The sequence below is a fragment of the Pelodiscus sinensis genome, chromosome 10 (assembly GCF_052426305.1).
Source record: "Pelodiscus sinensis isolate ZL-2025 chromosome 10, ASM5242630v1, whole genome shotgun sequence".
NCBI lineage: Eukaryota > Metazoa > Chordata > Testudines > Trionychidae > Pelodiscus > Pelodiscus sinensis.
This window is the reverse complement of record NC_143061.1, coordinates 6,841,735-6,868,909: the sequence shown is the minus strand read 5'-3', so window position 1 is coordinate 6,868,909 and position 27,175 is coordinate 6,841,735. Positions and strand designations below refer to the sequence as shown.

Below are 27,175 nucleotides of genomic sequence, written 5' to 3'. Positions count from 1 at the left end.
AGATGTAGCTGTTATGCAATAACATTTTCAAATAACTTTACACATAATTTTCACTCAGCGAGCTCCCAAATCCACACTTTTTCCCAATGCCAAGGAGACTGCCATGGTTGGGAACTCAAAGGTTAAGGTCTCGTGGGAGTGGTTTGGCTGGTGAGGACAAAGTATGTGGTATAAAAGTTTGCTCAGATAAACTTGAGCCTGGCTTGTCTCCAGACTCCAGTCCAATGTGCGTCTACAGGAAGAGAAACAAAACAGGAAGTAGGACTCACAGGAGGGGTGAAAGCTCTCTGGGAACGAGTCAGATTCCAGCAAAGCGAGAACTTAGCCTGCTTGCTCTAGTAGGTTTGTCCAGAGCCAGATGCTAAAGGCAAGAGCGAGAAGATGTTGGGGATCAGTGAGTTTTTAGTGGCTCTGGTTGCATTTCTCTTGATTGTGCAGTTTCTGAAACTGCAATGGGCAGGGAGGCAGCTTCCCCCTGGACCAACTCCCCTCCCCTTCATTGGGAACTTGTGGTTGTTGGGATTTAAACTTCATCCTGAGACTCTGGAGAAGGTAATTATTGTTGTGTATTTAATTAACATCCTTCTCACATGCTCCCCAGGCAGCAACTGAGATCAGCAGAGGCATTTCAGACAGGGGACGCTGGTAGATCATTCTCTGATGGGCCCCAACCTTTGAGATGTGCTCCTTTCCTGGTCTGAAATCTGCCCCATTTTGCTGACCGACTGTTCGACTGGGCTGTGCTTTCAGACGGTGTTCGCTGTGCTCACTGAAGAGTGCAGCTGGTGATGATGCAGGAGAGGAAATGTCTGTTGATCTGCAGATTTGTAATACAGGCAGTCCCCGGGTTACGTACAAGATAGGGACCGTAGGTTTGTTCTTAGTTGAATTTGTATGTAAGTCGGAACTGGCGTCCAGATTCAGCTGCTGTTGAAACTGACCAGCAGCGGCTGAATCAGACACGCCTGGGGCAGAGCAGCTGGAGTACTGCTGGGTTGGTCTGGTAGCGCCGACCCTTGGCGCGGCGGGACCAACCCGGAAGCACCCCAGCTGCTCTTGGGGATGCCTGGGGCAGAGCAGCTGGGGTGCTGCTGGGTTGGTCCTGCAGTGCCGCTCCTCGGCGCTACTGGACCAACCCAGCTGCTCTACCCCAGGCGTCAGTGAGAAAAGCCTGGTCTGCTGGGGGGGAGGTGGCGCACTAGCTGCAGCGCCCCCCCCCCCCCCAGCAGACCAGGGAGATGCGGAGCGGCTTTTCTCGCCGCGGAGGCGGGACCACCGAGACGCGCCGCGGTCCCGCCGCCCGCATCCTCCACGGCAAGAAAAGCCTGGTCTGCTGGGGGGGGAGGGGCACACTAGCTGCGCCCCCACCCCCCCCAGCAGACCAGGGAGACGTGGAGCAGCTTTTCTCGCCGCGGAGGACGCGGGCAGCGGGACCGCGGGGCGTCTCAGCGGTTCCGCTGCCCGCGTCCTCTGTGGCAAGAAAAGCCACTCCCAGTCTCCCTGGTCTGCTGGGGGAGTGGGGGCGCTAGCTCCATGTCTCCCTGGTCTGCTGGGGGGAAGTGCCCCCCGCGCTGCCGGAGGCAGCGACAGTGGGGGAGGCACCCCGCACTAGCTGGGCCCCCCCCCAGTTCGTAACTAGGGGTCTGACTTAAGTCAGACTGACGTAACCCGGGGACTGCCTATATAGTGGTACTGGTGATAGAAAGCACACCGGACTTAGAAGACATGGGTTCTGTTCCTGGCTCTGCTACTAGACCACAGGTAACTTTAGAAAAGTCACTTTACCTCCTTGCGTGTCAGAAACGTGGTGTTAATGATGCTGACCTACTGTTGAATAGAGGTGTATATTTAGTAGCAGTACCAGAACTCTTAATAGTAGCTTTATGTCTCTTTTAGCAAATGTGCACATTGAAAACCCAGTGAAGAGAAAAAATTAACTTCTTATCCCAGCCTCCTTGCACATCAAAACCTAATTTTTCCCTTCACATTTTCCATTCCAGTCTCAAAGCCCAGCCATGCCCATTCCTTGTCTCCCTAGTTCCTTGTGTGCAGTATTCTTGCCCAGCGAATCCTATTCCCTTCCTCCTGGCTCCTAATCTTATTTGTCTCCCTCCTGTCACTTGGCTTCCAGTCATCCCTCCCCTCCACACTCATTCCTTGTCCCCATTAGCTTACAGTCCCACATTCGCTCCCCAGATTGGCTCATTGTCCCAGACTGTTTGCCCAGCCGGTCCCAGGCTCCTCCATCTCCTCATCCAGTCTCAGTTCTTCTCTTTCCCCCATTTCCTTCTGTGGTCCCCCAGCCTGGTATCCTGGCCCACTAGTCTAAATCTCCTCTTCCAGCCAGTCTCAGTCTGCCCCATCTCCCAAACCCTGTCTTTTCGCCCACCCAGTCCCAGTCTTCCTCTCCAGCTCCAGGTCTCTCTCTTCACCCCAACAACCAGTTCCAATTTCCCCCTCAACCCCACATCCTCCAAGTCATGCACTTTCCCTCCCACAGGCTCCTTGCTCCAATGTAATTCCCTGCACACACAGCCTCAAGTCTGGCTCATGCCTCTTCAGCATTTGAATCAGGGAGCTTGTTCCTCCATGCTGCCTGGATCCAGCAAAGGGGTCACTGAGTGCTCAAAAGACATAGATCCTTGCTTTCAGTTCTGGTACTTGATCCCAGCCAGACCTGACCAAAGGAGTCTACAGATGCAATTGCAGGGAAAGCCTGCTCACATCTGGGCTGGAATATGCCCAATGTGGATGCAAGTTTTAGGCAAGTCAGCTGTTAAAATCTACGAAGTTTCTAATGGTGATGGTTGAATGGTGATTTTTCAAACAGTCAGAATTTGGCCAAATTCAGGCATATTTTTATAGGAATGGCAAAAGGTACATCTCTGACATTAAGGCCACCCCTTGCCAAATTTCTAACAGAGTGGCACCAGAGTGGTTCAAAGAAAAGATTACCATACATTTTTTAATATGGGCAAAACAACATATATTCTCCAAGACACATTCTTAGACATGGCTGAAACATTTTGGCTTACATTTTCTCAAACAATTTCTGCTTGGAGGATACCTTTGTGTGGAAAATTTCAACCCAAACAATTAAAGTTTGGCAAAGTTACAAGCAACTAAAACAGAGTCTTATAATGCAAAATATTGGACAATCTTAAAAATAGTGGGCAGTCTCAATCCTGCACATTATACAGTTTCACGCATGAAGAGACCAATTAATCCAGAGGGCATGTGGCTGTAGAACTGACCTATATCATCTGATGCAAAATTTGCTGTAGGAAAAAGCTTAATAAATAAACAAATCAGACTTGAAAAACTGAACTAGATTTGTTCCTCTTCAGCTGGTGATTATGGTCTTGCATTTTCAGAAAATGTCAGTACTTCTTAAATACTATTCTTTCTTCCTCTAGGATCATCCATTATTTTACCTTCATTCCTGTCCTTAATAATAATTTAATTGGAGAAAACATTCTCCTTTTAGATGTACAAAACAGATCTGAAGTAAAGTATTCTGCTCCCTCTATGAGCACAAAATCCATCCAATTTGAAATAACAATAAATAATACATAAAATAAATAATAATGTGCAGTTCCACAACTTTCAACCAAGGAAACTGACCAGCAGCGGCTGAATCAGGACTCCTGGGGCAGAGCAGCTGGGGTGCTGCCGGGTTGGTCCGGAGCGGCGCTGCGGGACCAACCCGGCAGCCCCCAGCTGCTCTACCCCAGGGGTAGGCAAGAAAAGCCTGGTCTGCTGGGGGGGGGCACTAGCTGCACCCCTCCCCCAGCAGACCAGGGAGACGGGGGTGGCGGGACGCCCAAGTCCTCCACGGCTTTGCTCCGTCTCCCTGATCTGCTGACCTGGGAGACGCGGAGCAAAGCCGCAGAGCACGCGGGCAGCGGGACAGTCCAGGCGCGCCGCAGCTGTCCCACTGCTGGCATGCTGCGAGGCTTTGCTCCCCATCTCTCTGGTCTCTGGTCAGACCAGGGAGACAGGGAGCAAAGCCTTGGAGCACGCCCACAGTGGGACAGCCCAGGCGCGCCTGGGCTTTCCTGCCACCGGCTTCCCCCGAGGCTTTGCAAAGCCACGGAGGGGCTGGGGCTTCACCTTCAGCAAATGAAATCTCATGCCTAGATGTAGCTGTTATGTAATAACATTTTCAAATAACTTTACACATAATTTTCACTCAGCGAGCTCCCAAATCCACACTTTTTCCCAATGCCAAGGAGACTGCCATGGTTGGGAACTCAAAGGTTAAGGTCTCGTGGGAGTGGTTTGGCTGGTGAGGACAAAGTTTGCTCAGATAAACTTGAGCCTGGCTTGTCTCCAGACTCCAGTCCAATGTGCGTCTACAGGAAGAGAAACAAAACAGGAAGTAGGACTCACAGGAGGGGTGAAAGCTCTCTGGAAACTAGTCAGATTCCAGCAAAGCGAGAACTTAGCCTGCTTGCTCCAATAGGTTTGTCCAGAGCCAGATGTTAAAGGCAAGAGCGAGAAGATGTTCGGGATCAGTGAGTTTTTAGTGGCTCTAGTTGCATTTCTCTTGATTGTGCAGTTTCTGAAACTGCAATGGGCAGGGAGGCAGCTTCCCCCTGGACCAACTCCCCTCCCCTTCATTGGGAACTTGTGGTTGTTGGGATTTAAACTTCATCCTGAGACTCTGGAGAAGGTAATTATTGTTATGTACTTAATTAACTTCCTTCTCACATGCTCCCCAGGCAGCAACTGAGATCAGCAGAGGCATTTCAGACAGGGGACGCTGGTAGATCATTCTCTGATGGGCCCCAACCTTTGAGATGTGCTCCTTTCCTGGTCTGAAATCTGCCCCATTTTGCTGACTGACTGTTCGACTGGACTGTGCTTTCAGACGGTGTTCGCTCTGCTCAGTGAAGAGTGCAGCTGGTGATGATGCAGGAGAGGAAATGTCTGTTGATTTGCAGATTTGTAATACTCCTTTTGTACTGTGTTTTTCATTTACATGACAGGCACTGGGATCCCCCTGATGGGTAGAGCCCTGTGCGGATACAAAACTTTGAATCGGCATCTGCATCTCTAGTCACAAAAATGAGCTGCGGATGTCAACATAAGAACGGCCATACTGGGTCAGACCAAAGGTCCATCTAGCTTAGTATCCTCTCTGCCGACAGTGGCCAATGCCCCAGAGGGAGGGAACACAACAGGTAAACATCATGTGAGCCCTCTGCATCCACCCATGGATATACTCATAACTTCAAAATTTCCAAAAATGATACATGCTTACAAATAACAATCATATTTAGCAAATTGTAACTTTTTTTGTAGTCACTTTACTTGACATGCTTCATATAAAATTGGTTGCACTTATGTAACAGTGGTAGCAACAATGGTCTACATGGTTATATTTTAATCAGATAAGAACACAGAGTTTTAAGAAAAACCTTCCTCTACTGGTAGGCACATGTCCGCTCTGGGATTGCTTGTGTCTTTTTCAGAAGCTTCTGGCCATCCTCAGAGACAAGCCGCTAGACTAGATGAACCCTGAGTCTGACCCAGTTCCTATGTTCTGGCTTCGTTTCTTGCACCATGGCATAAGGTCTCAGTGAGAAAGTGCTACAGAGCCAGGGACTTCTCCATCACAGAGCCTCTGAGGGGCAGTCTAAAGAGAGTTGGGCCACTGCTTTGTGTAATGTTCCCATCGAAGACCTAGGGCCGTGAGAAATTTCACTACTACCTGCCCTTAGCATGAATGAGTCTCGACTGTGCTTGCTGTCAGTTTCCTGAAACCCACAGCCTCTATCAACATGAGCTCGGCCTGCTATGTCCCTGCAGACTGGGCTGAGTAGGTATACATAGCGACAGTATACCTCGCCCACCCTGAATTCTTGGAGCACTCCAGACGTTCCAGTCCCTTCCCTGCTGAACACCCACAGAATTACCACGTCTGTGTTCACAGGCACTGATTCTGTGGGTACTCGGGGGGCTGGAGCACTCACAGAAAAAAAAAGTGGGTGTTCAGCGCCCACCAGAAGACCCTGCCAATCAGCTTCTCTGCCTCCCACCAGGTGTCTCACACCTGCTGTAGATCAGCTGATCAGTGGCAGACAGGAAGTGCTGGGAGGAGGGGGGCACAGCAGGGACGGGAAGAGATGGGGGAGGTGGAATGGGAAGAGATGGAGCAAGGGCAGGGTCTTAGGAAGAGGTGGGGTGGGGATGGGCAGGCCCCCTGATGGGGGGGAAGAGGATAGTGGCAGCATCTGCTGCTTTGGGCTCTCTAAATCACTCCTGGAGGCCTATTCCATGTGCTCTGTGCCACACTAAGGAAGGGGGGTACCACGCTCTGGGTGACACTGAGGTCTGGCTGCCCTGGACCCACCTTTTCCATCTGAGGCCCCACCCCTTCTGGGAGCAGAGAGCTGAGCTCCCCCCACCTTGCCCTGGGGCCCGAGCAGGCTGTCGACTCTCCTGGGGCTGGGGCTTGGAGTGGAGTAGGGGTCAAGTGCCGCTGGGAAATGAGAACATTGGCACCTGTGTCTGCTCTGCCCAAAGGCACATGCCAGCTTGTGAGAGTCAGCTCGGGAGCAGCATGTTGCTTAACACCATAGCACTTAGATACGTTTCTACTGAAAACAAGAATATGTTTGTCAGCAGAGATTCAAGTCGTAGAGGGCAAGGAGAGTGGGAACCAAACACCATCGTAGCCTGCCTTCTAAAGATGAAACTTTTCTAAGAGGTCCTGCCTAAACCAGTTTGATCTCACCTGACGTTCTCTTCCGTTTTTTCAACCATGGCTGGTGGAGACCTCTAGTTCATTGAGTAATAAGCTCTGTCTTCTTCAGTGAAGGCTGCCAGGATGACTTCTTTGTCTTGTAGAAGTACCTGCAAAGTTCGCTGTCTTTACTCAGAGACAGGACAACTCCTCGGTGGCTTGTGTTTTTCTTCTGTGCTCCTTTCCTGTTGATTTCACATCCTCTGGCTTTGTGTGTAAATGGCTAATCATTGTGTTAGCTTAAGTTGTGTGCAATTTACATCCTGACACCCACTTAGGTGAATGAACAACTCTGACAGAAAAGTTTGTTTTTCACCTCTGATGGTGACTAATGCTTTCATACAGACTTAAGAATCTATGTTGAGTTGAGGTATACATAACTCCTTCTATAATATCCGTACATGCTTTTCACCCAGATGTTAATAACTAGTGTGACACCCGCTTTCCTGTAAGACTTCACGTGACATTTTTGGGTGAACCACGATGGACATGCCAGCCTACATGTCAGCTCTGTGGGTGCTCCATCCACCAGCTATCAGCTGATCAGCCCCCCACCAATCAGCTGTTTGACTGTGGGCAGGGAGGAGGGGGAGGAGCATGGATGCAAAGAAGTGGAGAGACAGCGGGCAGGGCCTCAGGACTGAGTGGAGGGGGAACACCCACCCAGAATCTTGCTTGCTTGCTACCCCCTAACACCAGAATCAGGACATCCCTGTGGGCATCAAGAGGTTCTGGGGTCACAGTTTATTGTATGCAGTTTTTCAGGCATGTGCTTTCCTAACATTGATCGTGTCTCTAGCTGGCACAGATTCATGGGAATATTTTCACCCTGTGGCTGGGACAGAGCCCCGTGATTGTACTGCATGGATTCCAAGCAGTGAAGGACGGTCTGACCAACAACCCAGAAGATGTTTCCGGTCGGCCAACAACACCTTTCTTCAACGAAAAGGCCAGTGACAAGGGTAACGTTTTCTATCTACAGACACTGTGCAGAAAACCAGGGTGCCCATTGTAAGTGGAGGTTCCATTATTCCATAGTTACCTCCCCATGGAGCTGTGTCTCCAAACTTCAACAATACCTACCTGAATCGCTGGTCTGGGGACGAGTAATGGGGCAAGCAGTCACTGAAGGGGCCAAATCCTGAATGTGAAGGAACGTGTTTGAACCTTTCACGGTCTCTCGGGGCTAGATCTTCAAAATCAGTGGGAGTTAGGCATCTAAATAATGCACAGGCCTTTAGTTAGTCATTGTCCTGTGAGCAGCACTGTTGTTGGCAGGCTTTCATCTTGGAGCATGAGCATCATTCAGTGTCCCACTAGACCAGTGGTGGGCAACCTGCAGCCCATTGGGGTTCTACGTGCGGCCTGCGAGACATTTTGTTTACTCTTGCCCCCGTGCAGGGTTGCCAGATTCCACTGGTTTCTGTCCACGTTTCTTTCCTAATGGTATTACCCACACGTGAAGGGAGGTGCATGCTGACTGCACACAACACTGACTGAGAGAGCCATGAGCTCCCTCATATCCAATCACAGCGCTGCTACAGTTCAGTCGGCACACCCTGCACATTCTAGGCACGCAAGCGCAGTGAGCAAAACGACTCTCTCCCGGGAGACGGTCTTGGTGACGACAACCTTGCGGCCCACTGAGATGGAGGGCCACTCACGCAGCCCACTCACTAGCCTAGGTGGCCAATTGCTGCACTAGACGGGACTTTGCTACAACACTCATTTTGGGATATTCATAGTGTGAAGGTTTTTGGAACGTGGACAGGATCTTCCTACTTGATGGGCTACAAATCAGAGCCCTGCGCTGTCATTCAAACAAAACCATCAGTTATTTTTTTTATCCACGTTCTGCACTGAAACCGTCTCACCCCACATCTGGGAAGTAACCCCCCTCCCCGATCTCTCTGTGTATGTCCCCAGCTGCAAAGTGAACCTCACATTTTCAGGGCACCCATGAATTATGAACACTGTATCCTGTGTGTTTGAAGCTCTGCTTTCTGTTCAAAAAGCCACAAACCCCTCCAAATAGGAGAGGAGCGGTCACAATCTGTTCCGTGCCCAAAGCCTCAGCTAAAGAAATTAACCAAGTGCTCATTCATTTAGATTTTGGTCTCATGTTAGAACATATATTATCTAATTTGAACTCGAACGAGGGGAATGATTTTGCTATATGCACATCACTGATTCTCAATGGCCTCAGGTATTATTCTGACGAGCGGTCACACCTGGAAGCAACAGAGACGTTTTGGGCTGATGACCCTGCGGAACTTGGGGATGGGCAAGAAAGGCCTGGAGCAGCTAATCCAAGAGGAGGCCCGTTACCTGGTGGAGTACTTAACGAGTGAGAGAGGTACATCATTGCCAGCATGTTTGGGGCTTTTCACTTCCCAGCAGCGGCGGATTTAGGGCAGGGCAAGCGGGGCGGCTGCCCCGGGCCCCGCGCTTCCCGAGGCCCCGCGCATGCGCCTTGGCACCACGGCGCATGCGCTGTGTCAAAGGGGGGGGGCACGAAATTTTGCTGCCTAGGGCCCCGCGGCGCTGCCCTGGGCCCCACGGCACCTCATCCGCCCCTGCTTCCCAGAACCCTATTTTCCTGTCAGACCCACAGGAAGAGTGAAGTCTGGAGGGGAGGCCTTCTCACAGAGGTCACTTGGCTTCTAAACCTCAGAGGGTTTAATATCAGACAAGGCATTTGGGTTAATATTCCCCATCTCAACTGTCAGAAGCCGGTCACTACGGTAGCTAGTAGCCAAACCACCGAGGGCTTTCTAGGTCAAAACCAACACCTTGACTCACATCCGGACATGAACTGGAAACCAGTGCTGGCTACAGAGCCAGGGGGTAGTGAATTTTCTGTAGGAACAACCGCCAAGAAAGTGGTCAGCTTGCACTGTGCGCTAGCTGACATTTCAGCATCGTCTTCAGAGGCAGCCCCCATGTAGGATATTTCACTAATCCGTTCCCGAGGCAACAAAGGCTTGATGTCCACTTCACACAAGCCACAGAAGGGTTAAGGTGCCAGGTAGGTCACTTAACGGCCTAGGTTACACCTGGAGGAGGAGCCAAGGAGCAGGGAATTGATTAGACATAGCTCGGCTGGGCAGGAACTGGAGGCTAGTCACTGCCTGGGTGAAGGGAGGTGTGTTGGGCCGACAGAGAATAGACCACAGTTACTCCCTGGGAGCAGGGAGTTCGGAGAGCAGGGAAGCCAGGAATGCAGGGGAAAGCTCAGAGGAAAAGTAACCAGGAATTGAAGTGCTTTGGCAGCTGATCAGAGGGTCCCTGAGCATGAACCCAGAGCAGAGGACGGGCCCAGCCAGTGAAGAAGGGGTGTGTTCAGAGCAGTGAAGCAAAGGCTGCCATTTTGTATGGCGTCAAGTATCGGAGGGGTAGTCTGAATCTGCAGACTCGACGAGGAGTCCTGTGGCATGTTACAAACCAACAGATTTATTGGAGCATAAGCTTTCATGGGCAAGGACCGGCATACATCTGAGGAAGTGGGTCTCTGCCCATGAAAGCTTATGCTCCAATCAATCTGTTAGTCTATAACGTGCCACAGGACTCCTCGCCAATTTTGCATGGCGCCATTTTGATACCCCTCCGGTAGGGGGAACTATGTAGTGAACTGGCGGGAGGGCCAAGTCATGGAGAAGAGGCTGCAGTTCCTTCAGCAAGAGGGGTCTGCAAAGCAAGAGGACGATGGGAAAGACACCTCCAGATTTGGATAACCGGTGTCTGTTACCCACAGGTCTAGGCACCGCTGCTCAGAGAGCTGCACTGGGAAAAGGGGGTCTGCTGCCTCTGGGTAGAATTGAAGGTGTTTGCTTTGACCTACAAAGCTTGGACGGCCTCTCTGTTCCACCCTGTTCCACGCTGCCACCGTTACAGTCAGCAGTGTCCTGGTGAGCTGGACAGCCCTTGACTTACTGCAAGGGGCGCTGTTAGATCGTTTCCGTGGAGGGCCCTCAGCTCTGGAAAAGGTTCCCCCCCGGGTCCGAAATAGCCTGGTACTGTTGACCTTCATCCCTTTCGCCTGAGTGTTTGGAGGAGCCTCATGGAGGTTTTTGGCCGTAGGGGATGCAAGTTTGGCACAGCACAGACCTTTGACTCTGTCAAGCTGGGGCCTGAGTTTTCCACGGACATTGCCATTGGTTTTAGTTGTGTTGTCCCTTCTGATGTGATGACAGAGGCCCCCGGAGTAATAGATTAACAAACAGAAGGTGGGCAGTTTTGTGTGCCTAAAAAGTAAGAACTATGGCAAGGCCCCCATGTGAGAGGAAAATCACAATCTCTTTCCCACACCTAGGTGACAATACTCTCTTGGCTGTTGCTTTTCTAGCATCCAAAACAGCAGGGAAGCCAGAAACACCCTTAGCCCTCCTACAGAAGGGCGATGGAACCTCTTCTATCAGAGATGATAGCAACTCCGCCATCCCCTCTGTTTCTCCCAATCCCCCTGCTTGTCTACATAGCTAATTTCTGTTACATCATCTCCACTCCATGCTATGTTCCATCTTGTCTGGGTTAAGACCTCTAGCCTTCATCCAGGCCCCAATGTTGCAAAGCCCCAGCTCTCTCTGAGATCAAGCCTATGGGGCCAATTTCCACCCTGCCGTTAACATGAGTGCAGTTGCTCAGGTGCCATGGACGATGACTTAGGACAGAAGTAACCCCACAGCCTTAGCCCAGTGCTATGTGAGATCACCAACAACTAAATCCCAGTACTGTATCCATACTATCACTGGGTCTAACTGGAGTGATGGGTCCTGGAAATGAATGTAAAATGGATGCCAGTGTCTGTAATGATTGGGGGAGTGAGCATAGCAACTAGCTTGGAAATAGCAAAGGGGGCTTTGGTGACACGTACGATGGACCCATAGTCAAGGTGTCCCACAGCCACAGTTCCCTCTAAGCTGTGCGGGCAGCCCAGCTTCACAGGTGATTAATCAGCCCCGCCCAGTCCGTCCATGAAGCCCTGAGTCTCTGACTTGGGCAGGGCTGATTAATCACCTGTGAAGCTGTGCTGCCTGCCTACCTTAAAGGATACTCTGCTCACAGCTTATTACAAAACAATGGAACATATTTACCACCTTGTTCTACTTCTTTTGGCCTGCTGGAGTGGTGTAGCCCTGGTCTGCACTGGCACTTTTTGTTGCCAAAAAATTACCTTTGGCAACAAAACAGTTAGAGCGTTTACACTGCCGTATGACTTTTGCCAGGAAAAATACTCAGTTTTGGTGACAAAAACTTCCACCCCTGGAACTTTAGTCTTTTCCCCTCCCTTTATTGTCAACACTGAGCCAATGTGGACTCTGCTGTTTGTTTTGTCGAGAGACCTGGCTTCCGCCAGTATCCCACAATTCCAGCCCTGATGGCTCTGCTCAGTGTTTTGTGATCTCTGCTGCCCTGCAGGCAGGTGTCCCTCCCCTTTCAAAGCTCTGGGAAGTATTTGACAGCTAAGTGAGCTGCTCCCTTTGGGGAACAAAGAACAAATCATGGGAATGCTCCTGTTCTGCCCTGCTAGGAACACAGCGGGAGGCCGACTGCTGCTGCAGGGGGAGGGCTGGAGAGACGGCTGTGCTGCTTTGATATTCCTCAGCACGGAGAGCGCCCAGAGCTACAAGGGAAGCCCAAGAAGTTCAGGGATCAGCTCTGCCCTGTGGGATGCTTACCCACAATGCTTTGCTCTGTCTGTCGAAAGGGGAGCTAGCCATGTGGTCATGAAATGTCGACAATGGGAGGCAGAAAAACCAGTTTGACTGGTTTTCACATTTGCCAGCTTTTGCATGTCGACGGGACTTTCGTCACCAAACTTTCCCCTTGTAGACACAGCCTTAGAGAAAGAGCCAAGCAGAGAATCCAGGAGCTGTAACCAGCTCCCTGATACTCCACATCCTCCTATCTGCTGCACCAAGCACATCTCAGCCACTGCAGAAAATCTGGTCTCGTGAGTTTAGTGGGAGTTCACAGGGGCTGGGGAGGAAATTGTAACAAGCCAAGCAGTCTCTCTCACGCCACCCAGGATTGGAGACCCTGTTGGCACATGAGGGGTGTTACCGGCCAGGAGCCGTGCTCACTTCACCGAGTTACCAGTGATGTACTGCCACTGTGTGGACAGCTGCAGAGATGGGCAGGGTCCCTTTAACGCACTGAACCATTGGCACTGAGTTGATTTGTGTCCAGTTCAAGTTTTCTTTGATTGGCTTTTTAAATGTTTATCGGTGAATGATGCTGGATCCTGCAATCACAGACTCAGATATGTTCACGACTGACAAGTCCTGTTCAGTCCCAGGCTCCAGGACTTGAGTCTTATCCCAGCAGGAGAAACCCGGTAGCAGGCGACATTAATGCTGATAACTGTGTTTGCAGGACAGCCCTTGGACCCTAGTGTCTCCTTCAGCCAAGCCTTCTCCAACGTCATTTGTGCTGTGGTTTTGGGACATCGCTTCTCCACTGACGATGAGACCTTGCAGCAGTTGCTTGAAGCCAATGACTGTTTGCTCAAATCCGGGGGCTCCCTCAGCGAGAGAGTGAGTTCACCATCTGTCCCTCTTATTTCTTTTGGCCCCGCCCCCAAATCTGTGCCAGTCCCCTCCCTAAATAGAAGATGGTTGCCCAGAGTTGCCAGCTGAATTAGGACTATGGCTATGATTCTGACACAGGTAAAAAGCATGGACAGGGCAAACTTTATATTGTGGGAATGTACATAGGGCCAGCAAGCAGGGCAATTATCCCATGCCACAGGGGGCTCCAAGAAGCCATGTTATGGGCCACAGGGCCCATAACTTAGATTTGCAAAGCTCCTGGGTAATTGTGCTCCTTGTTGCCCCTTAACAGCAGCCCTGGCACCCATGGGGCAAAAACACAGACCTCTCTTAAAACCACTGAGACTGTGAGCTCCGTGACCGACTCACACCCAGAGAGGTGGCTTAATGAGGGTAAACTAAAACACGGGGATCACCTCACCCCCCTGGTGACTGACCCAGAGCAAACGCAGGGTCTGATACCCATTACACTGTCATTTGCTATGCTGACATTTAATAACGTCCGGCTGTCGGAGCCCCGAAACCCCCCAATACCTTCATCTTAAAATGAGAGAAATTCAGGTCTGAAAAGACCTGTCAGGGCCCCCGGGCCGCCATCTTACTCAGTCTGAAAATACTTCCCAGGGCGCCTGAGTTACACAAAATCCCTTTGGTGTAAAGCCCACCCAGCCAGCCTGCTTAGGTCAAAGTCCCCCCAGCGGCTTGTCCAGTCTCACACCATCTGCTCTTTGGAGACACCTGGATCACTAAACCCTTCTCGATGTCATTGGCGCCTTGTTTTTGCTGTTGTTGTGGTTGAACACAGCACGTTCGGGGCTACCTGAGGACACAGGCCCTGCTCCAAATTGCCATTTAATTTGCAGCATGATGCAGTGGGTGAGTGGGAGCAATGGGATGCAGGGAGACAGGCTAAGGGGGACAAGTCTCTGTGGAAGAGACAGGCCCCTGGAGGGTCACAGGCTCATAGAGGGTCACAGCTGGAGTCCTTGGCAGGGTGGCAAGCTGGGGAGGGGAGAAACATAAGAGCAGGAAGGGGCAGGGTTATATTTCTCCTGTTGACTTCCCTCACTCCTTACGATCTGGTGGAGTACCGGGGTCGATGAAGAGGCGATCGATTTAGCAGGTCCTTTCTAAACCTGCTAAATTGAACATCAGAAGATCGATCTCTTAAGCATTGATCTTGGGATCAGGATAGACAAGCCTTCAGGAGGCCTTTATTCTCCACCTATTCCATGATTCTAAGCCCAGAAGAAAAAGACGTAACAAGGGGAACCTGGCACATCTCCCTCCCTCCCTCTGTCTATCCAAACGACTGTCCTTTCTGGACACTGGAAACTCTTTCTAAAGAGTTTTAACCATCGGTATCTATAATTAATGTTAATTGGCATTTATAGGCGGAATCCCCATACGCGATACTGAAAATGTGTCCTTCAAAGCAATTGATCTCGTAGCAAAATTCCCCACACTGGGCACTTGGGTCTTTGGAGAGCTCCATCAGGAACTTGGTAATGGCAAAGAATGAAACCAGCTTCTTTGTGTCTTTCCTTCAGCTGTACAATACTTTCCCCTGGCTCATGGACCACCTTCCAGGGCCTCACAAGAAGATGGTGTCATCCCACGAGTTTATGTATCGTTTTGCAAAGGAAGAGATCAGGTGCCACAGAGAGAGAGGGGTACCAGATGAGCCGCAGGACTTCATTGACTTCTACCTGGCCCAGATGGTCAAAGTACGTTTCTGCGCCGGATGCGGCTCTAACTCCTCTGCGAGGCCGTTGCACCCCTCCAGCACATACTGCTGCAGAGTAAAACAGAAAACCAGCAGCTTGTGGAGGGATCTGTGTGGCCCCTCAGGTGTGCAGATGGGTGGGAGAGTGGCAGGGTCAGAAATCTAGAAGGCTCCCGCTTAGGCAGGCAGAGGATTAAAGACAGGTCAGTGTCAATTGCAGCTCATTAGTCTCCAGAAAACCCAGCTATACAGAGGCAGGATCCTTTGTCCAAAGGGCACAGCCCAAGCAGCATCTGAAGGGTGTTGCGACGGACCCCAGAGCAGAACTAGAATTGAAGGAGGTGATGGGAAGTGACAAAAACAAGAACCCGACAAGCATCGGACAAAACATTTGTTCTGTTCTTTGAGATTCTCTGAAATCAAATGTAGGCTAGCAGGGGGTCACAAGAATGAGCGAGTTACGCCACTTGGACTCTCCTCCGCCACAGCCCTAATTTATCCCTCTGACTCTCACCCGCAGTGCAGAGATGACCCCACCTCGACGTTTGACGAAGACAGCCTGATTCACACCATCTTGGACCTCTTCATAGCTGGTACAGAGAGCACCGCCACGACCCTGCGCTGGGCACTGATCAGCCTGGTCCTCCATCCCGATGTCCAAGGTGAGCGAAAGGCCAAAGAGGGGACACACCTGGATGCCTGGCACGTGGGAAGTGACCCGGTTCTGCCCCTTTTTATTAGACAAATGTGAGTTCTAAGACTGCCCATTGACGGCTGCTGAATCAGTTGAGCTGCAGCCAGAAATGCAGTCAGATCACTGGTCCTACAGCGAACTGTAGACATTAGAAATAGAGAGGCTCTCTGGAGATGCTAGGCCACCCGTTTCCCTCACCATCCCCACTGCAGGATTGGTCCTTGCAGTAAAGCTCAGAGACCTTACGGTGGGAAATCCAGGCCTAGCCGAGCTCTGCTCTTCCTCTCCCTGTCCTGCGTTCATCCTGCCCCGAACTGCCCCTTCCCTCTCCATGTGGGGGGTGGTGTCTGGCCCCACCCCCAGCCTCAGCCCCTGGCCATGGCTCCATTCCCAGCTGTGGCCCTGGCTCCTAACGTCATTGTTAGCTCTACCTTGATACAGACTGTAGGACCATATTTTCAGTGCACACATATACTTCCTCAGGCTTGGCCTACAGTGCAGAATCAGGGTGACCGCAACAGCCTTGCTCTCACCAATGTAAGTGCCGTGCTACACTGACACAACAACTCCTCCACGAGAGGCAAAGCGCTTCCGTTGGTGTAGTTAGGGTGACACAGTGTGTGGGGACCAGCTGTTCTCAGCCGGCAGGCCACATGCAGCCCAATGAACACACAGTTGTGGCTCCGCTGGCTGCTAAAAAAACTAAATTTGTTCTGGGCTGGCTGAGGGGGAGACAGCGTTTGGCAGCCTGCAGGAACAGGGCTAATGAGTGCTGCTGGGGAGCAGGGTGGTCCCTGGGCAGGTTTGGGGAGGCTCTGGGCAGTGAGGGAATTAGGGGTTTGCTGCACCCCCAGGTTGTAGGTGGGGCTCCACTTCTGGCCCTGTGTCTGGGGTCCCATCTTCACGGTGCCAGCAGGGTCTAGGACCCAGCTGCCCAGCCCCAGGTAGTGGGATCCAGATTCCAGCTGTCAGCTGCCTGGCTCCAGGCGGTGGGTCAATGGATCTGGCTGCCCAGCCCTGTGTGGCAGGGTTTGGCCCCACACAGTGGGATTCGGAGTGGGGGGTGGCCCTATGCTGAGAAAGGTCTAGGTTGTGAGGTCCTGCTGTCTGGCCCTGTATTGCGGGGCTGGGACCCAGCTACGAGCCCCGTGCCCCGGGCTCTGCTCAGTGGAGGGATTTCTAGGTGCGGGGCACTGTGAGTCTCAACCTATGACCAACAATGATAAATGGGTTAAGAACCACTGAGAGCAATGTTCCCTCTAATCTTTTCCATCCATGTGCGGAATAAAATTGTATGTGCACCAAAGCGTGTGCACCACCCGTAGAAACAAAACCTAGCGGTGGGCACTCTGCTAATCAGCTGGGTGGCATCTGAATCTCTTCTGAGCAGCTGCACAAGCACCCAGCATACAGGGAACACTGGTATAGACCCTGTGTTCCTTACATCAGCTCTTGACTGTCATTCTTGCCCATTTCAATTACTGTGGGGGTTGTACGTTGACCTGACATAAGCTGACTTATATTTCCCATATAGATATACCATAGGAATGGCCACACTGGGTCAGACCAAAGGTCCATCTAGCCCACGATCCCGTCTGCCAACAGTGACCAATGCCAGGTGCCCCAGAGGGCATGGACAGAACAGGGAATTGCAAGTGATCCATCCCCTGTCATCCATTCCCAGCTTCTGACAAACAGAGGTTAGGGACACCATTCCTATCCATCCTGGCTAACAGCCACTGGTGGACTTAGCCTCCATGAATTTATCTAGCTCTGTTTTGAATCGAATATGCCCTCGGCACGACACAGACACAGACACTTCACAGCACTAGCAATGACCAGCATGGTGCTGGTTTTCATTTAAGATGTCCCATGACGTCCTTTGGGGAACCCAAATGCCCAGAGCAGTATCAGAATAATCTTATTCCCCCTTTATCCATTGGCGTGGAGGGGTTCTTAGGGTCACGCTCAGCGGCCCTTACAAAACAGCGACGGCTATTTGAGCATGGCAAGAGGGCAGCTGCCCCCAGCTCAGTCATACACGTGAGCCTGCTGCCCTAGGGGGAACCCGATTTCGGCTCACCGACAGCGCTTTTCTCTTGGGTGGACTTTGCTAAGAAGAGCGGGGTACCAGACAAATACCAGGTGATTCCTGTTTGCCTTGGAAGGGTTTTGTGCTCAGGCTATTTGGTCACTTTCAGGTTAAGGAACCGTGACAAATATACTTGCCTGCTATAAACATATTCATCGGCCATTGTTCTGTGCCTGGCTAACTCCTGAACAGCGGAGACTTTTGGTGCCCCATTCCACCCCTCCATCTGCAGTTCCAGCTCCCTGAGCCAGCAGGGCTTATGGTACCAGACACGAGGATTTGCATCAGGCTGCTGATCAGCTGCTGGGCGCATTAGACAAGTAGGGGGGTTTAACAAGGGAATGAAGTGAGGAGAATCTTCCACAGCACTGCTGGCTTTTTGGGATGCTGCTGCTGCAGCTTGCCTTGGTGCCCTGGCACAGTCAACCTGTGGAACTCCTTGCCACAGGATGTGGTGAAGGCTAGGACTTTCACAGGGTTCAAAAAAGAGCTAGATAGATTCATAGAGGTTAGGTCCATTAATGGTTATTAGCCAGGATGGGTAGGAATGGTGTCCCTAGTCTCTGTTTCTCCGGAAGTGGGTGACAGGGGAGGGATCACGTGAGGATTACCGGTTGTGTCCCCTCCCTCTGGGGCATCTGGCATTGGCCACTGTTGGCAGACAGGATACGGGTCTGGGTGAACCATTGGTCTGACCCAGTGTGGCCGTTCTCATGTTCTCGGTATCTGCAGAAGCGTTTACTGCTGTCAAAAGCTGGTTTGACATGCCAACAAGCCATAGTTCCCTCTCGCAGCAAAGCAAGGGGCAGCGGGGTTCTGAACTTGGCCCTGTCACCGAGTTTCAACCAGCAGCTGCGAGTCTGCAGGGAAAGCGCAGGTCCCGCTTAGAGGTGAAGTTGGAGGAATAACCAGCATGGCTGATGCCCTTGGAGTGGCCCATTGCAGTTAACAGCATTGAAAGAGTAAGTTCTCCTTCAGCCTAAGGGAATTCTGCAGGGAAATGACGGAGCCCCAGAATAGGCATCCCCATCCCTGGCATGCACTCGCTGCCCAAATACGTCCCCTTCCATTTGCATCAAGCAGAATGTCTCCCCTCAGAGAAAGTCCAGAAGGAGCTGGATGTCGTGCTGGGTTCCTCCCAATTAATCTGCTATGAGGATCGGAAGAACCTGCCCTACACCAACGCCGTCATCCATGAGATCCAGCGCTACCACTGCATTGCCCCGGTCGGGGTCCCCAGACAGTGTGTGAAGGACACGACGCTCCTGGGGTCACCTGTCCCAAAGGTACAGAGACACTCTCCATGCTTACACCCTCCCCTCCCATCACAGGGGTCACTAGGAATCTCACATTCCTCTCCTGGGACCCTCTGAAGTCATCGGCACGAGGGCAACGTGCGACAGCAACGTGCACCTCCTTTGCACACGTGCCTGTAACGTGATGCAAAGTACAAGATTGGGGCTCATCAGATGCAGTGTTTCTTTCTCCATATGTCATGCTGGTTCTAATTTGCAAATTATTTTTCAGCCTGTGACGGGGAGGGTGCCTGCAGGTGAGGCAGACACAGATAATTAGGGCCCAGCTGGGGCTGTATATATAAGGGCTCCTAGAGGGAAGGAGCACACACACACTCTGGTTCTCACTGCGGAGCAGGAGGGACCTGGCTGCCAGGGAAGCTACAGACGGAGCCTGAAACTATCAGGACCGGGGAAAGGCAGGCAGAGCTGGGGAGCCGGAGCTGCTGGGCCCGAGGCAAGCCTTGTGAGTACAAGGCCTGCAGGGAGACAGCCAGGATAGGCAAAGGCAGCAGGTCCACACTCCCTTGCCAATGATGAGTAGCCAAGGTGGGTCTAGGGGAATTGGGGGTTCCCTGGGAGGGGAGGACCCCAAAGTGCAGGGACAATTTCCTAGGACAGTGTGAGGAGGAAAGGGCACTGTGGCCAGGAAGGGACACGGAGCTGAACCAGCAGAGGACCTGTGCCAGAGGCTGGGGCACTGACCAGCAGAGAGCGCTCTGAGGTGGGAGCGCTGATTCCCCGAGGGACCAGCAGGAGGCAGCGTGGGGGGTGAGTGCCCACCTTTACACACTCACTGGATTTGCAGCTTTGACAGATGAATATTACTTTGTTAATCTGAAGCATTTAAGATTCAAAGTCTTAACATTTTACGTGATAGAAATGTAGCCGTGTTAGTCTGGGGTAGCTGAAGCAAAATACAGGACTATGTAGCACTTTAAAGACTAACAAGATGGTTTATTAGATGATGAGCTTTCGTGGGCCAGACACACTTCCTCAGATCAAAATAGTGGAAGAAAATAGTCACAACCATATATACCAAAGGATACAATTAAAAAAATGAACACATATGAAAAGGACAAATCAAATTTCGTAACAGAAGGGAGATGCGGGGGGGGGGGGGAGGTAAATGTCTGTGAGCTAATGATATTAGAGGTGATAATTGGGGAAGCTATCTTTGTAATGGGTAAGATAACTAGAGTCTTTGTTAAGACCCACGTGCAAAGTGTCGAATTTTAGCATGAATAACAGTTCAGAGGATTCCCTTTCAAGTGCAGTTTTAAAAGGCTTTTGAAGCAGGTTGCAGGTAATTAAGTCGTTGAGACAGTGTCCTTTCTGGTTGAAATGGCAAGAAACTGTTTTTTCTTTGTGATTGAATGCCCACAAAACAGATATTAGACAGGATCACAAAGAAAAAACAGTTTCTTGCCATTTCAACCATTTCATATGTGTTCTTTTTTTTAATTGTATACAGGCAGTCCCTGACTTACGTGGATCCGACTTATGTCGGATCTGCACTTACGAACGGGGCTTTTCTCGTCCCAGAGCTCGCGGGCGGCGGGACCGCCCAGAGTGCAGCGGTCCCGCCACCGCGTCCTCCGGGGCGAGAAAAGCTGCTCCGGGTCTCCCTGGTGTGCTGGGGGGGACTCCCCAGCACAGCAGGGAGACCCAAGCAAAGCCGCACAGGCGGCGGGACCCCGCTGCCCGTGCGGCTTTGCACGTTTGCCCCGGAGCAAAGCCGCACAGGCGGTGGGGTCCCCCGTCTCTGCAGCTTTGCTCCTGTGCGGCTTTGCTCGGGTCTCCCTGCTGTGCTGGGGGGAACTCCCCCAGCAGAGCAGGGAGACAGGAGCAAAGCCACAGAGGCGGGGGAACCCGCCGCCTGTGTGGCTTTGCTCCGGGGCAAAGGAGCAAAGCCGCACGGGCAGCGGGGTCCCGCCGCCTGTGTGGCTTTGCTCGGGTCTCCCTGCTGTGCTGGGGGGGAGGGGGCGCAGCTAGTGCACCCCCCCCCCAGCAGACCAGGCTTTTGTTGCGGGACACCTGGGGTAGAGCAGCTGGGGTGCTGCCGGGTTGGTCCTGCGGGGACCTACCCGGCAGTGCCCCAGCTCTTCTGTCCCAGGAGTCCAGATTCAGCCGCTGTTGAAACTGATCAGCGGCTGATTCCAGGAAGCCGGGGGCAGAGCAACTCTTCCTACGGCTTCCTGTAGTCAGCAGCTGATCAGTTTCAGCAGCTGCTGAATCTGGAGCCAGTTCCGACTTACATACAAATTCAACTTAAGAACAAACCTACAGTCCCTATCTTGTACGTAACCCGGGGACTGCCTGTATATGGTTGTGACTTTGGTATATATGGTTGTGACTATTTTCTTCCACTGTTTGATCTGAGGAAGTGGGTCTGGCCCACGAAAGCTCCTCATCTAATAAACCATCTTGTTAGTCTTTAAAGTGCTACATTGTCCTGTATTTTCCTTAACATTTTACAGCATTCCCCAGTATTAAAGCAGGGAGAATGCTGGGGAACTGCCTCTTCTCTTGGGCTCCGTGTGGCCAGCTGCCTGGCCACTGCTAGCAGGTGACTCAGAAATAAAAAGGTGGCACCCAGTAATCTTCCAGTTGGCTCCATGAGACAGCTTTCTCCCCAGGGGCCATGCTGTGCACAGCAATACACAAGACTGAAAACCGCCTCTTTAACCACCTCTCTGAGGGCGAGAACTCAGCCAGATGCTCTTCCTTGCAGGGCACCGTCATCTTGCCAAATATTTGTTCTGTCTTGGCTGATCCTGAGCAGTGGGAGACGCCTCGTCAGTTCAACCCAGCTCACTTCTTGGACAAGGAGGGAAACTTCATGAGCAGAGATGCTTTCTTACCGTTCTCAGCGGGTAAAGGCACCGGCAGCGGAACCATTTTTCATGGGGCAGGGGTACCTGTGGGGAGAGGGTTGCAGGGAGGGGACAAGGGGGCACCCCATTTAGCAATTACAGTTTTGGTAGGGCCATAGGGAGATGGTGCACCCCCAGGGACCACTACAAGTGGGATGGTCAGACCATGCTGGGTCCTGCCATGAGGGCAGGGGACTGGACTCGATGACCTTTCGAGGTCCCTTCCAGTTCTAGTGCGCTATGATTCTAAGTCACCTATGACAGACAGGTATAGTTAAAGCTTGCTAATACTTTGTCCTTGGGATGGCAAACTCCCCTCAGGATGCTGCGGCGGACTCTTCTCCTGCACAATTGCATTATTTGTCCGCAAATCACAGCCCACAGCATTGCAATGGCAACCCGTACTGCCGCTAGTTGCCACAGCGTGGCCGCTGAGAGACGGGCTTCCCCTCTGTTAACATGCTTTAACATTCAGATATCGACTTTTTAATGGCAACTGCTGGAGAGACTCATAGACTGTAAGGTCAGGAGGGAGAATCGTGCACGTTGCCGGCCACAGCCCCTCCCTCCTGTACCAGGATGGTTCTGGGCGCCGCCACGGGCCCTGCACTTTTGGGGGTCCTGTGGCAGCTGCCCAAACTGTCTTATGGATGGGAGGGACCTAGGGGTATATGGGGACTTCACATGGGGCAACAGTAGGGGTGATCCTCCCCACACTCACCGTGTGGGTGGCGGGATCCAGAGCAGCCTGGCAGCCTCCCGGTCTGCTGCACTCAGCTTCTCTGTGGCAGGAGCAGGGATGGGGCAGGGCCTGTGGTGGGGGGGGTTGTCCTGGGCCCCATGCCTGGGGCACTGGAGGGGGAGTTGCCCTGGGTCTCGTGCTTCCCTCGGGACAGCCCTGCCTGTAACAGACCCTCAGTCTCAGGCTGAGCTAGGGAAGTCCTCACGTCATGGTTTAAAGAGGTCAAGTTACAGAAAATTCACATTGACATTAGTTTAAATTTGTACGTGACCCTTGCTGCAGAGGAGGATGAAACCCCCCCCGAGTCTCTGCCAATCTGACCCAGGGCAGAATTCCTTCCAGACCCCAAATATAGTGATCAGTTGGATGCTTTGACTTCACAGGTAAAATGTGATTTTGCTCTTTAAACAGTTCTCATTTTTCCTTCCTCCCTAAGGACTAGAATCCGGCCACACCTGAAATTTCTCAGTCTCACATTTGAGAGTTACACAGGCAATAGAAAGGAAACAGGTTTTTTTAAATTCACTAACTGCCCGTCCCCTCTCCCCCGGCAGGGCACCGTGTGTGTTTGGGGGAGCGCCTGGCACGGACTGAGCTCTTCATCTTCTTCACCAACCTGCTACGGGCCTTCACGTTCAGCCTGCCGGAGGGAGTGACTGAAATTAACACAGAGCGGATTTTGGGTGGCCTATTGCAGCCTCACCACTATAAGATCTGTGCTATTCCTCGCTAGGTGGCAGGAAAGCCGATAGCCGGGGTGTCTCTTGTAGCGAATAAACAAACGACAAAACAAAGAGTGCTAGCACCTGGTGTTATTTATGGCTGGCCAGGAAGCTGAGTGCTGGCAGGGAGACTCTAGGGAGTATTTTTTTATATATATATGTAGAAACAAGGGCTGGAAGGGAGCTGCATCAGGTGATGTGCCTGCCCCATGACAATGGGTTTTTCCCACTCCTCCTCCTTGAAAGTCACTGACCCTGCCAGTCCCTTCTAAACCTGATTCTGTGACCCAACATTTCCAGAAATCCTCATACACATCCCTGAATTCTTCTCCCCCAAACCCAGGGGCTCTGACAGCCTCTGCAGGCCCCTGGACGGGGTGTGTGGGGGGGTGGGCAGCTCTGTGCTTCTGAAAGGGGCAGAGCCTCAGGCAGAAGGGCAGGGACGGCCAGCCCTGAGCGTGGCCTGGAGTGCAGCGTGCCTCCCACAGCCCTTAGTGCTGCCCAGAGTGTACGGAGCAGTGCTCTCTCAGCCAGTGGTACGAGTACCCTTAGGGGGACACGAGAGACGTCTGGGCGGTACGTCAGCACAACTGAAATTTGGAGAAAACTGAATTTTTGTTGTAAGTTTTACAGCGCTTTATTATTTGTGTACTTTTTACACCCCAACATTTCATCGCCCACCCGGCTACGATTAAGTTGTTTAAACAAACGTGTTGCAATGGTAGAAAAAAATTGTGTCTGAAAACTGTAGGTACTGGGGGTACTTTTTTATATATATATATATAGACACAGGACTCGACAAAGTATTGTATCTACTCACCTGTGGCGAGTAGATTTCAGCCTGGTGCCCCGTTTGCTGGCGGCGCGCGCATGCTCAATGCGGGGCATGCGCATGTGCAGTGTGGGTCTGGCGAGTGGCTTTTGCTGGGATCGTCGAGCCGTGTGTGTGTGTGTGTGTGTGTGTGTGTGTGTGTGTGTGTGTGTGTATATATATATATATATATATATATATATTTAAAAAGGGGTACTTTATAAAAAAAGGTTGAAACTGCTCTAGCACAGTTTAAAAAGCAGCCACTGATTTGAACCGTCTCAGACTTTGGGAGCCCAGCTTGACACACTTAAGGGAGCAGCAGTACTTGCAGAGGCTCTGTGTCTCTCAGAAGCACCAAGAACCCAAAATGTCAGCAGAAGTCTGGGCATTCAGGGGTGCTTTTCAAAATATGCGACCAAGACAGCACAAGGAGAGCTGGGCAACAGCTGCGGATATAAGGCAGGGCGAGCGGTACGGCTGCCCTGGGCCCTGCGCTTCAATAGGCCCCGTGCATGCGTTACTACCTGTTGGCAAAATTGTGCTGCCTTGGGTCCCGTGCTTCAATAGGTCCCGTGCTGTGGGCCCCGCAAAACTCTCATCCACCCCTGCTGGGCAAAATCATTCCCATTACAAAATCTTTTTCCATTGCAAACTGAAGATTTGGGCGGATGAACACAAATTGCAGATCTGGGTCTAGAACAGCTCATTGTTTTTGTCAGAATTAAAACAAAATCTGGAGGTCAAAAGAGTTTGTTCAGCATTTAAAAAAAATGTGTTGACTTTTTGTTTTGGAAAGGTGTTTTGCTTTGGCAATTCCCTCCATTTTATTTTATTTTTTTTAATTTAAAATAGGCCTGAAAATTGAAATAAAAAAAAATTCATTTTGGTCGATGTGAAACAAAACTTTTTTTAGACATTGCAGCTTGTCAAAAATTCCACATTTTCATTTCAGCTTACCCTGAAACAAAATTCTGTTCCTGATTATTTTTCCTCCCAGATCTGCCACCAAACCAAACCAAATTAGTGTTTTACACAACCCTAATTTCATCAGAGCTACCCCAAACCCAGGGCTGCTCTTAAAAGGCTTCTCAGAGAGACTGCTTCTCAGAGAGACAAGGTGGGTAAGGTAAAATATATGATTGGACCAATTTCTGCTGGTGAATGGAACATCTCTGAACTGCACATTACTCCAGATAGGCAGTTATAATAGTCAGTGTAATTGCAAGCCAATGTCGCCATCTAATGGCCATGGTTGTTCATTAAAAATAAGATTTAAAAAAATATATTTTCTTGACTCATTAGATTACACACCCATTAAATAAAATGGAATTTGGAAAGAAAAACAAAGATAATCTTTATTATCTAGCAGAGTTCATCTGGCTGTTGGATAATTCAAGTGAAGAGGTTGAGAAAATCATGCTTAAGTGTTTCTGGCCTGAGTTGTAATAGAGATGTAGCCGTGTTAGTCTGATCTTGCTGAAACAAGAGAAAGAACTATGCAGCACTTTAAGACTAACAAGATGGTGTTTTAGGTGCCCACAAAAGCTCATCACCTAATAAACCATCTTGTTAGTCTTTAAAGTGCTGCATAGTCCTGTCTTTTGTTCTGGCCTGAGTTGTTATGCTAGCAAACATTGTAACCATATAGAAGCCTGACGTGGGGCCAGTGTCAGCCTGAAGGCAGCAGGCATTTGCTCCCCAGGAGCAGAAATTTAAGCCCCTCAATAAGTGATCTGATATTTTCTGGTGTTGAACCCAACTTCCAAGAAGGGCTTCCAGGGCTGAGAGGGGGAAGAGAGATTAGAAGTGAACAGGCATGTAGGGCAGCACCATGTGGTTGGAGTGCCTGCTTCAGGTCTTTGAACATTTAGGTCTGTCTTTTTCAATGCCAGCCCTCAAGGGCAGGAAGAGAACATGAGCCAGGTGCAGCTACACTAGTCCAACTGCCCAGGGGCCCGTACTGCAGCCAGGTAATATAGGCTGATTTGCATCCTAAAACAGGGAGCCTAATTATAGCTAGAACAAATTAATTGCTTCTCAATCTGGGGAGGACCCCAGGGCCTGAAAAGAGAACAGATGCGGGTCGGAGAGGACAGAAGTGAAAGTCAAAGATTCAAAATAAGGGAAGCAAAGAGGGATCCTGAGCAGAGAACCCTGGAGAGCACCCACTGCTGCGCGAAGGAGTCAGGAGAGACCACCTGCATAGCAGTAAGGAACAGCGATGCATGCCCCAGTAGCAAAGAACCTCTGAGCTGCACTTCCTGCTCCTGGTTTGGTAAATGGGTATTTTAGCCAACCCAAGAAGGGCTCCCTGCAGCCCCACAGATAGGATGGGCATAGCTGAAGAAATGCGGGGGAAATAGGGTTGCCAGGTGTCCGGTATTTTCACCTCCTATCTGGTAGAAAAAAATGTCAGAAAATACCGGACACCTAAAAATGTCTGGTATTTTGTTTTTTTCCCCTGCCAGGAGGCAAAAATACCGGACACCTGACAACCCTACGACACACTTGGCAACTGGGCCCAGTTTTTTTGGTGGGAAGAGGGGGGGATTCGGTATTTTTGGTTAAACCATCTGGCAACCCTAGGGGGAAAGTGAGACCACAACCTCAGCAGGAGCCTAAAGAGAGGCTCCAACTCATCACCCTCCAGGCATACGTGTTCCAGGGTCGCCCTGGAACTGCAGAATGGCCAGGTGTTGGGGCTATGGTGAACCAGGCCCATAACCCTGGCTCCGCGAAGCCCCAGCTACCCCTGGAGCAAACATGAAACACAGTGGTCTGTCAGGGACCCTTCACCCTCTACAGATGGTAAAAGTCCTGCCACTTTGTATCAGGGCCAGACACAAGGGTGTGGAAGTAGATTAAGGTGTGTGTTAGCATTCTACTGACAAGTCCTGCCCACAGGGTTGTGG

At 51.2% G+C, this 27,175-nt stretch overlaps 1 protein-coding gene across 4 annotated transcripts in view; it reads left to right on the top strand.

Annotated features, from left to right (window-relative positions):
• Positions 1 to 23,521, top strand: part of LOC102451003 (cytochrome P450 2J2-like) — a 29,589-nt gene extending 6,068 nt beyond the window's left edge. The window contains exons 1-9 of one of the 4 annotated variants that reach the window (XM_089780722.1): positions 104 to 552; positions 7,551 to 7,713; positions 8,958 to 9,107; positions 13,127 to 13,287; positions 14,853 to 15,029; positions 15,549 to 15,690; positions 18,913 to 19,100; positions 21,844 to 21,985; positions 23,282 to 23,521. In XM_089780722.1, coding sequence (XP_089636848.1) covers positions 382 to 552; positions 7,551 to 7,713; positions 8,958 to 9,107; positions 13,127 to 13,287; positions 14,853 to 15,029; positions 15,549 to 15,690; positions 18,913 to 19,100; positions 21,844 to 21,985; positions 23,282 to 23,460 — 1,473 coding nt within the window. In that variant the 5' untranslated portion in view covers positions 104 to 381 and the 3' untranslated portion in view covers positions 23,461 to 23,521. Of the gene's footprint in view, positions 1 to 103; positions 553 to 4,387; positions 4,676 to 7,550; positions 7,714 to 8,957; positions 9,108 to 13,126; positions 13,288 to 14,852; positions 15,030 to 15,548; positions 15,691 to 18,912; positions 19,101 to 21,843; positions 21,986 to 23,281 lie in introns of those variants that run through there. The other 3 variants (XM_075938137.2, XM_075938139.2, XM_075938135.2) reach the window with 3 other exon arrangements.
• The last annotated feature ends 3,654 nt before the right edge of the window (positions 23,522 to 27,175 follow it).